The sequence below is a fragment of the Octopus bimaculoides genome, chromosome 27 (genome assembly GCF_046866305.1).
Source record: "Octopus bimaculoides isolate indiv1 chromosome 27, ASM4686630v1, whole genome shotgun sequence".
NCBI lineage: Eukaryota > Metazoa > Mollusca > Cephalopoda > Octopoda > Octopodidae > Octopus > Octopus bimaculoides.
The window spans coordinates 5618833-5629089 of record NC_142954.1 but is presented as its reverse complement, the minus strand read 5'-3'; the positions used below and the strand labels follow the sequence as shown (position 1 = coordinate 5629089).

Genomic DNA, 10257 nt, shown 5'->3' with positions numbered 1-10257 from the left:
CTGTTCCATTGACCGGATCAACGTCGTAAGCGACGGAGTGCTAACAACAACATCTATAGTCAGAAATTGTCTCCATGACAAAACACAATGAATGGCTTGTTTATGAGTTCGAACCTGCCACTGGGATATTCGAACTGGTAACAGCATTGCGTTCGATGATGTTCAAAAGAATCTTCATCTCTTATCCTTCCTTGCATTGAAGATGAATATGTTGCTGTAACTTGGTCTCATAGAATCATTCGACAGCATTTTTGTCACAAACAATACATCAAGGCCGTTCTGGTAATGACTGATATTGATCAATATTCGTTTCTGCTCTAGGCACAAGGCCTGAAATTTGGGGGGGGGGGGGGAAAGGGGGCCAGTCGATTAGATCAACCCCAGTACGCAACTGGTATTTAATTTATTGACCCTGAAAGGATGGAAGGCAATGTCGATCTCGGTGGAATTTGAACACAGAACATAAAGACAAACGAAATACTGCTAAGCATTTTGCCCGGCGTGCTAATTTTTTGTGCCATTTCGCCGCTTTATTGATCAATATTGATTACACAAATCTCTTGTGTCTTATATTTTGCACCTCTTGATGGATTCAAATTCTGGGGAAAAAAAAAAAAAAACCCAACTACAATTCTACAAGATTGTATATAATTAACTCCAGTCTTCGACAGGTACTTATTTTATAGACCCTGAAAGGATGAAAGGCAAAGGTGACCTTGGCAAAATTTGAACTCAGAACACCTTACTAATAATAATAATAATAATAATAATAATAATAATCATCATCATCATCGTTTAACGTCCGCTTTCCATGCTAGCATGGGTTGGACGTTTTGACTGAGGACTGGTGAAACCAGATGGCTACACCAGGCTCCAATCTGATTTGGCAATAATAATAATAATAATGCTGAAAACAACAACAATAATTTCTTTTATTGGCCACCAGGGCCCAAGTCACTAGAGACAGTACAAGAATGTAATACAAAAACAGGGGGTTTTACGTAGATTAAAAGAAAAAGGAGGGAAATAACAATAAAGGCCTTTATTTTATGAACAAAAAGATATTTTGCTTCCAATCACAAGAAACTGTCTGTATCAAACCATCACCATTGGATGTGATCACTGCTTTTTTTTTTTTAGTGCTTCAATGGAGTGGAGCCAAATAACATCTCTGTGGGTGGCACATGGTGTCAGGTGATGTGATGGTCATCATTCTTGTCACGTGTCTTCATTTTCTTCAGCTGTGCAAAGAGACCAATAATTAATATCAATAAACAATAATTAATGAATATACGAGGGTGAGTCAAAAAGAGAATCCATTTTGTTTAGGACAGGTATAATTACCAACACAGGAACATGTATCATACATCAAACTGAAGCTGGTCCTCTGTGGATCAAATCCCTACTTCTTAACATAGTCACCGTTTCTCTCAATAGCAATGTTCCACCTTCGGATGAGAGCATGTATCCCTGCCCCGTAAAATCCTGTTGACTGTTCTTTGAGCCATTTCTTCACTACAGTTTTCACTTCCTCATCACTGGAATAATGTTTGCCTCTCAAACCATCTTTCATGGGGCCGAAGTGATGGTAGTCAGAAGGCGCTAAATTATTCCAGTGACGAGGAAGTGAAAACAGTAGTGAAGAAGTGGCTCAAAGAACAGTCAATAGAATTTTACGGGGCAGGGATACATGCTCTCATTCGAAGGTGAGACATTGCTATTGAGAGAAATGGTGACTATGTTGAGAAGTAGGGATGTGATCCACACATACATGTATATATAGTAATACAGAAAGAGAGACAAACAGACAGACAGAAGAGAGGAAGGGTGATAAGAAGGCATATCTTACAAAATGCCACATGTGGTGGGTGAAACATGGAAGCTGACAGGAAATGTTACTGGTTAATGGATTAATTTAGAGTCAGGAAGGGAGTCTTGGGGAGTCTCCATCATGGCTGCATTCCCTATACAGGAGGAAAGAGAGAGAGAGAAAGAGAGAGGAGTCATAAAGGAGTCGAATAGGAATAAAACAGAGAGAGAGAGAGAGAGAGAGAGAGAGAGTATGAGAAAGCATTTGTGTGGGAGGTTGAAGGAGAGGAATGTGTGTGAGAGATTTAAAGGGGTGCATGTGTAAAAGAGTGAGAGGAAGGAGAAAGGATATTATGTGAGAGGGACAGGTGGAGGAAGAGTGTGTCTGTGAGAGAGAGAGAGAGAGAGAGAGAGAGAGAGAGAAAAAAAGAGAGTGGGAGTGTATATGTGTGAGAGGTGGAGATGGAGACCAAGGTGGATATTGTATGTGTATGTGGTAGTATGTGTGTGCATAGGTATGTGCACAAGTGTGTTTGTATATATGTGTGAGAATGTGAATGTGTGTGTGTGTATGTGCACTTGTGTGAGTGTGTGTATGTGTGACTGATAGACTGAATAACAAAGAGAGAGAGAGAGAGAGAGAGAGAGAGAGGGAGAGAGAGAGAAACAGCAAGAGGATGAGGAGTGAGTGTGTAAAATCAATTGGTTAATTAAATATATAAGGTCATTAATTAATGGCATTAACACAAACATGATCAAAGGTGTTCCAATCATGACCACCTCATCAGCTGAGCACAGCATGCACATGCTACATTATCCAATGTGATGAGTAAAGTACAATTTGAAGGTAATCTGGCAGAGCTATTTCCAAAATGGTTTTCCTTAACATTTTTTAAGCTTATTCGTTAATAAAATTAACAGGTTAGGTGTAGGAATGACTGTGTGGTAAGTAGCTTGCTTACCAACCACATGGTCCCGGGTTCAGTCCCACTGCATGGCACCTTGGGCAAGTGTCTTCTACTATAGCCTCGGGCCGGACAAAGCCTTGTGAGTGGATTTGATAGACGGAAACTGAAAGAAGCTTGTCATATATATGTATATATATATATATATGTGTATGTGTGTGTTTATGTGTCTGTGTTTGTCCCCCCAACATCGCTTGACAACCGATGCTGGTGTGTTTACGTCCCCGTAACTTAGCAGGTCGGCAAAAGAGACTGATAGAATAAGTACTAGGCTTCAAAGAATAAGTCCTGGGGTCGATTTGCTCGACTAAAAGGCGGTGCTCCAGCATGGCCGCAGTCAAATGACTGAAACAAGTAAAAGAGTAAAAGAGTAGAGTAAAGAGTTAAGTTGGTACTTGGAACTCGATATTAAAGGCTTTTACATAAACAAAAAAAAAAAAAATCTATGACGAGAAGGTTATAATTTAGATATAAATTACTTGGAAAAAAGGATGTTTTGTAAGATAGAACAAGAGATGATCTTAGACAGATTGGTATGAAGAGAATCAAAATGATGACGATAATGATGATGATGATGATGATGATGATGATGATGATGATGAAGGGGACATCCAGTTAATGAAGGACTATGATAATACTGAAGCACCACCTACTTTTACGGTAAGCATATTCTAAAGCACTGGATATTGTCCGCATGTCGGCCTCAATGTTACGAGCCCAATTCTCGACATCACCAATTTCCTGGAATAGAAACAAAGAATGAAACGAGATTAGAGAGTTTTCATTTAGGTAATAACGACGGTGATGATGAGAGTGACGAGGAGCGTGTGTGTGTGAGTGTGTGTGTGTGTGTGAGTGTGAGTGAGTGTGAGTGTGTGTGAGTGTGAGTGTGTGTGTGAGTGAGTGTGAGTGTGTGAGTGCGTGTGAGTGTGAGTGTGTGTGAGTGTGTGTGAGTGTGTGTGTGTGTGTGAGTGTGTGTGAGTGTGAGTGTGTGTGTGTGTGAGTGTGTGTGAGTGTGAGTGTGTGTGAGTGTTGTTTGTGTGTGAGTGTGAGTGTGTGTGTGTGAGTGTGAGTGTGTGTGTGAGTGTGAGTGTGTGTGAGTGTTTGAGTGAGTGTGAGTGTGTGAGTGTGTGTGAGTGAGTGTGAGTGAGTGTGTGTGTGTGTGTGAGTGTGTGAGTGTGTGTGTGTGTGTGTGTGTCTTTGTGTGGAAGCCCAAGGATCCTTCAAACGGGCAGGGATTTAGAAATGTCCCCATTACCTCCCATAATTCTATTAACTGGAATTTGTTTTATGAAACTTGGATTTCTAGCATAAAACAGCCTTAGAAACACACTGGAATGATCAAAATAACATTTCAAATAGAAATAAGCGAGATATTGGGTGAAAAATTAGCAAACCTCATTTAGATATCAGAGAAATATACCTAGTAGATATAGCAAAAAAGTTAGATCATCATCATCATCATCGTTTAACGTCTGCTTTCCATGCTAGCATGGGTTGGACGATTTGACTGAGGACTGGGGCAACCGGATGGCTACACCAGGCTCCAATCTAATTTGGCAGAGTTTCTACAGCTGGATGTCCTTCCTAACGCCAACCACTCAGAGAGTGTAGTGGGTGCTTTTACGTGTCACCCGCACGAAAACGGCCACGCTCGAAATGGTGTCTTTTATGTGCCACCCGCACAAGAGCCAGTCCAGGGGCACTGGCAACGATCTTGCTCGAAAACCCTACAAGGCCAGTCAGGCAGTACTGGCAACGGTCACGCTCAGGATGGTACATCTTATGTGCCACCCACACAAGAGCCAGTCCAGAGGCCCTGGCAACGATCTCACTTGGCTTGCTGGGTCTTCTCACATACAGCACATTTCCAAAGGTCTCGGTCAGTAGTCATCGCCTCGGTGAGGCCTAATGTTCGAAGGTCTTGCCTCACCACCTCAGCCCAGGTCTTCCTGGGCCTACCTCTTCCACGGGTTCCCTCAACTGTTAGGGAGTGGCACTTTTTCACGCAGCTATCCTCATTCATTCTCACCACATGTCCAAACCAGCGCAATCGTCTCTCTTGCACATCACTACTGATACTTCTTATGTTCAGCTTTTCTCTCAAGATACTTACACTCTGACGGGTATGCACATTTACATTACACATCCAGCGGAGCATACTGGCTTCATTCCTTGCGAGCTTACGCATGTCCTCAGCAGTCACAGCCCATGTTTCACTGCCATGTGTAAATATTGACAGATAATTAGGAAATTTGTAATTTTTTAAGTGATCTCGTATGAGATCACTGGTAGGTAATGGGTTAACGTGGCCTTTGATGAGAAGGAAGGTTTCTCTCTCTGAGTGAAAGGAAGATTGTAAGATGCATGCATAGAGACAGCAATTCTACATGGTAGTGAGATGTGGGCCTAGGAAGGATGAAAAGTAAAGTTAACCTCAGCAACCACTTGAACTCAGAGTGTCAAGAAGAGAAACGAATACCATGAGGCACTTTACCAATTCTCCATTTCTGAATATTTTTTTTGCAGGGAAGAGACTCTCCCCCGCAACCCCTTCAAAAGAGATTCTTAGCTTGGAAATGGTTACCTTCAATGCTGTGTTGAAGTCTTCCACTAACTTTAGCCACTGCATGGTCATCTTGGCGAAATGGGCAGCGTTGGCCTGGAGGATCTTTGTCTCTGTGTCGAGTTTCTTCTGGTTCACATAGGACTGGGCGACCCTTTACATTTAAATGGAAAAATAAAAAAAAGATCACATTGTAGTCAGAAACAAATACATTCTTTACATTTTATTATTATTATTATTATTGTTGTTACTCTCACTGGAAAAAATGCTTAGTGGCATTTTGTCTGTCCTTACATTCTGAGTTCAAATTTCACCAAAGTCTACTTTGCTTTCCATTTTCACCCTTTCGGGGATTAAGTCGATTATATCGACCCCAGTGCGTAACTGGTACTTAATTTATTGACCCCGAAAGGATGAAAGGCAAAGTCGAGCTTGGCGGAATTTGAACTCAGAACGTAACGGCAGACAAAATACCGTTAAGCATTTCGCCCGGCATGCTAACGATTCTTTCAGTTTCTGCCCACAAAATCTACTCACAAGGTGGCTTTCAAGGAATTATTGCCGTTTCGATGACGTCAGTCTGGCGAGAAGACCCTAAAACAGTTTAGATTTAAAACAAATAAATAAAGAAATGAAAATAAAATGGTTTTCACCCTGAATTCAGATGGTCAACCAGGGCATGGGTGAGGGCAGTTGCTGAGGCCATTGCGTCTGCTTTCCTTTTTTCTGTGGATAAAAAAAAAAGAAAAAGAAATTAAATCTCATAATTAAAAAATATTTTGTTTTACTTCTTTTTATTGTTATTATTATTACAATATAAGAAACGTAGGGTTGGACAGGTTTGCTAATTCTGACCTCAAATCATTCTGGTGCCTGTATGGTTTTGTCAGTGCAAGGGAGATCACTGTATTGTGTGGCTGTCAAATTTGAACACAGCAAATAACCGACATGGCTTACCTTGATGCCTCGGTGTTACTGTAAGCAGTGACTTCAATATATATATATATATATATATATATATATATATATATATATATATATATATATATATATATATATATATATATATATATATATATGTATATATCATCATCGTCGCCATCATTTAACGTCTGCTTTCCATGCTAGCATGGGTTGGACGATTTGACTCAGGACTGGTGAACCAGATGGCTACACCAGGCTCCAATCTGATTTGGCAGAGTTTCTACAGCTGGATGCCCTTCCTAATGCCAACCACTCCGAGAGTGTAGTGGGTGCTTTTACGTGCCACCGGCACGAAGGCCAGTCAGGTGGTACTGGCAACGGCCATGCTCAAAATGGTGTCTATATATATATATATATATATATATATATATATATATATGGGAGAATATACAAATAATAACAACAGACGAGGACAGGTGGTGTAAATAACAAAAGGATATATTAGTATGACGCTCGGGAATACGGAAAGTCTTTGACGTTTCGAGCTACGCTCTTCAACAGAAAGAATACGGAAACACGGAGAAAAAAAATTGAATAGTGATCAGTCAACGGTCAACCTGAAAGATGTAAAGACTTGAGAGAAATGAAGCCAGTATGCTTCAATGGATGGGTTATGTCAGTGTGCATATATGACAGAGTGTAAGTGATTTGAGAGAAAATCTGGGTATACGTAGCATCAGTTGTAATGTGCAAGAGAGAAAGCCGTACTGGTATGGCCAGGTAATGCGTATGAATGAGGACATTTGCATCAAGAGGTGCTGATCTCTAATTCTAGAGGGAACATGTGGAAGGGGTAAATCCAGGAAGACATGGAAAAGATCTACAGATGTTGGGACTCACAGAGGGGATAACAGGGGACTGAAACACTTGGTGGTTTGCTGTGCTTGGAAGGACACGTCAGGCTAAGGAAAAGCTTGGTTGCTCTTGGCATACAGGCTCGTCCCTTGCAACCCTCTCCAGCTGAGCGTCCCTAATCTTGCAGGATCATAAGTCCTGGTGCTAAATAAAAAGTACCCGTACCAGTGCTGCTTAAAAGCACCCAGTATACTCAGTAAAGTGGTTGGTGTTAGGAAGGGTATCCAGCTGTAGAAAGCATATTAAAAGAAACATGGAGCCTGAACAGCCCTTCAGCCGGTCAGCTCCTGTCAAAACTACCCAACCCATGCCAGCATGGAAAATGGATGTTAAATGATAACAACGACAACGATGATGTATATATTTATACACACATGACTGAGTGAAGAACAACATTTAAGTGATGACGATAGATTAGAAATAGCAATTGATTTATATTATTTTTTGAGTATTAATAATATTGTTATTATTATTACCAAGGCAATGAAGGTGATGAGGTGGCAGAAGTGTTAGCACGGCAGGAAAAATGCTTAGAGGCATTTTGTCCATCTTTACATTCTGAGTTCAAATCCTGCTGAGGTCAACTTTGCTTTTTATCCTTTTGGGGGTCATTAAATTAAGTACCAGGCGAGTACTGGGGTTGGTGTTATCGACTTAACCCCTCTACCAAACTTTCAGGCCTTGTGCTTATAGTAATGGTGAGCTGGCAGAACTACTAGCATGCCAAGTAAAACACTTAGAGGTATTTTTACCTGTCTCTAACGTTCTGCTTTCAAATTCCAACTAAGATTGACTTAGCCTTTCATCCTTTCAGGGTCGATAAAATAAATACCAGTTAAACATTGGGTGTTGCTGTTTCATGTAGGAATCTAGGCTGGTGGGGTCACAATTACCACTGTGACAATAAAGATGAACAATGGTCTAACCTTTGGAACCATTTATTTTCTACTCATCTGTTATGATGTGTACGTGTGCCACGTGTACACATATGTGTATGACAAGAGTACGTATGAGTAGAAACTAAATGGTTCCAAAGTTTAAACCATTCATCATCATCGTTTAACGTCCGCTTTCCATGCTAGCATGGGTTGGACGATTTGACTGAGGACTGGTGAACCAGATGGCTACACCAGGCTCCAATCTGATTTGGCAGAGTTTCTACAGCTGGATGCCCTTCCTAATGCCAACCACTCCAAGAGTGTAGTGGGTGCTTTTATGTGCCACCCGCATGAAGGCCAGTCAGGCGGTACTGGCAACGGCCACGCTCAAAATAGTGTATTTCTACACGAAGCAGCAACAGTAGAAAAACACTGTCAACTCACCACCAAACTCATATACTATGAATATAATATAAATATACCAGGAATATAATATAACATATTATATTCATACTATATAATGTTATATTATAATATAAATGAATAATTGGATTGTCAATTGAATCTATTTAATTTATTGGGCGTGTGGTAAATAGCTTGCTTACCAACTACATGATTTCGGGTTCAGTCTCACTGCGTGGCACCTTGGGCAACTGTCCTCTACTATAGCACTGGGCCTACCAAAACCTTGTGAGTGGATTTGGTAGACGGAAACAGAAAGAAGCACGTCGTATATATGTATATATATATATATGTATATGTATATATATATATATATATATATATATATATATGTATATATATATATATATATATGTGTGTATGTGTATATATATATATATATATATATTGTGTGCGTCTATGTTTGTCCCCGAAACAATGCTTGACAACCGATGGTGGTGTGTTTATGTCCCCGTAACTTAGCAGTATATACATACATACATACACATAATACAATATCTATAAATATAGTCATAACTACAGGATTTCAATTTTTTCTTTTTTTTTTTGAAAAGATGTCTCCCATCATTCCGAAAACTGTGGTGAAAAAAAAAATTGGAAAAAATCCCTGTCAAAATGGAAAAATTCCAACTTTTGTGGGCCGTCTGATCCGAAACTCCATTTTCATAAACTGCTCGCCCCGCCCCCTTGCAAAAAATTTTCTCTGTAACCGTAATCTATACCGTTTGAAAATTATTTGTATAACATTTCATTAAAAACTAACTCATTTTCCTGAAAGTTATGAGGGGGGAAAAAAATTCGGGTCGTGTGAATTTTCTGAAACCCTTCTCCCCAACTCGTCGGAAAATTTTTTGGCAACAAATCTCTACATACACTGAATCTAAGAGGTTATTTGTTGAAAGTTTCGTTAAAAATATAATTATTTTAAAATTTTTCTGGAAATTATGAGACAAGATCGGTGGGGTACACATCACTAATTATGCCTATATATATATGTGTGTGTGCGTAAAGAACGTATATGTACATATATATAAATATAGAAAGAATGCCAATATATATAAAAAAGAGCGTGTGTGTACATATACATACATACATATATATATATATATATATATATATATATATATATATATATACGTGTGTACATATGTATATATGTGTCTATTATACTCACCTTGCAGTTCCTTCCTGGCTTGTTGTTGCGTCAAATGCTGTTTAACAAGACTGGACAACATTTTCACTCGTTTAAATTTACGTTATTTAAATGAAATCTTCTCTCCGTTATTCCCTAAAATATACAACATACAATCAATTATCTCAACACTCTATAATATACACACCACAAGACACACACACACGTATATATTCAAGCACAACTGCTATATGTGAATTAAATATATAATCAATGTTTACATCTGATAAAACCGGAAGCTAACTTATTACAGGACCGCATTTTCAGTGTCGATTTCGACGTTGCTAAAGAATAATTTCTAAATTTCTCAGGAAACAAAAATATGATTATTATTATTATAATAATAATAATTATTATTTTGTAAAAGTATTTAAGTATAATTTATTTTTAATCTTGAATGAATATTATTTTTTTAATTATCTTCTACTTGTTTCAATCATTATCAAGCGGAGTAACGCAGCAATTGATATACAGATACGTTTATGTAATTTTATTCGAAGAATCGACTCCACTGTTTATCTTTGATAATATTTTGGTATTAACAAC

At 39.0% G+C, this 10257-nt stretch overlaps 1 protein-coding gene across 2 annotated transcripts; it reads right to left on the bottom strand.

The window, feature by feature from the left end:
• Positions 1-918: 918 nt before the first annotated feature.
• On the bottom strand, positions 919-9979 carry LOC106874920 (biogenesis of lysosome-related organelles complex 1 subunit 1). Of its 2 annotated transcripts, XM_089343167.1 has the most exons (6): positions 9694-9979; positions 5994-6066; positions 5362-5494; positions 3428-3515; positions 1850-1964; positions 919-1241 (listed from the first exon to the last, which is right to left on the bottom strand). In XM_089343167.1, the coding sequence occupies exons 1-5, from the start codon at positions 9752-9754 to the stop codon at positions 1903-1905; spliced, it is 417 nt and encodes a 138-aa protein (XP_089199293.1). In that variant the 5' UTR covers positions 9755-9979; the 3' UTR covers positions 919-1241; positions 1850-1902. The 2 variants fall into 2 exon arrangements, with proteins under 2 accessions (XP_089199293.1, XP_089199294.1); XM_089343168.1 differs by lacking the exon at positions 1850-1964 and having other exon boundaries at positions 9694-9965.
• Positions 9980-10257: the final 278 nt, after the last annotated feature.

Bases quoted from the DNA above. Each gene is read 5' to 3' on its own strand.
- LOC106874920 (XM_089343167.1), bottom strand. From the start codon at position 9,754: ATGTTGTCCAGTCTTGTTAAACAGCATTTGACGCAACAACAAGCCAGG. The intron at 5,495-5,993 runs GTGAAAACCATT...TTAAATGTAAAG, and splicing joins GTTGACCATCTGAATTCAGG to GGTCGCCCAGTCCTATGTGA. The intron at 1,965-3,427 runs GTAGGTGGTGCT...CCTCCTGTATAG, and splicing joins AGAATATGCTTACCGTAAAA to GGAATGCAGCCATGATGGAG.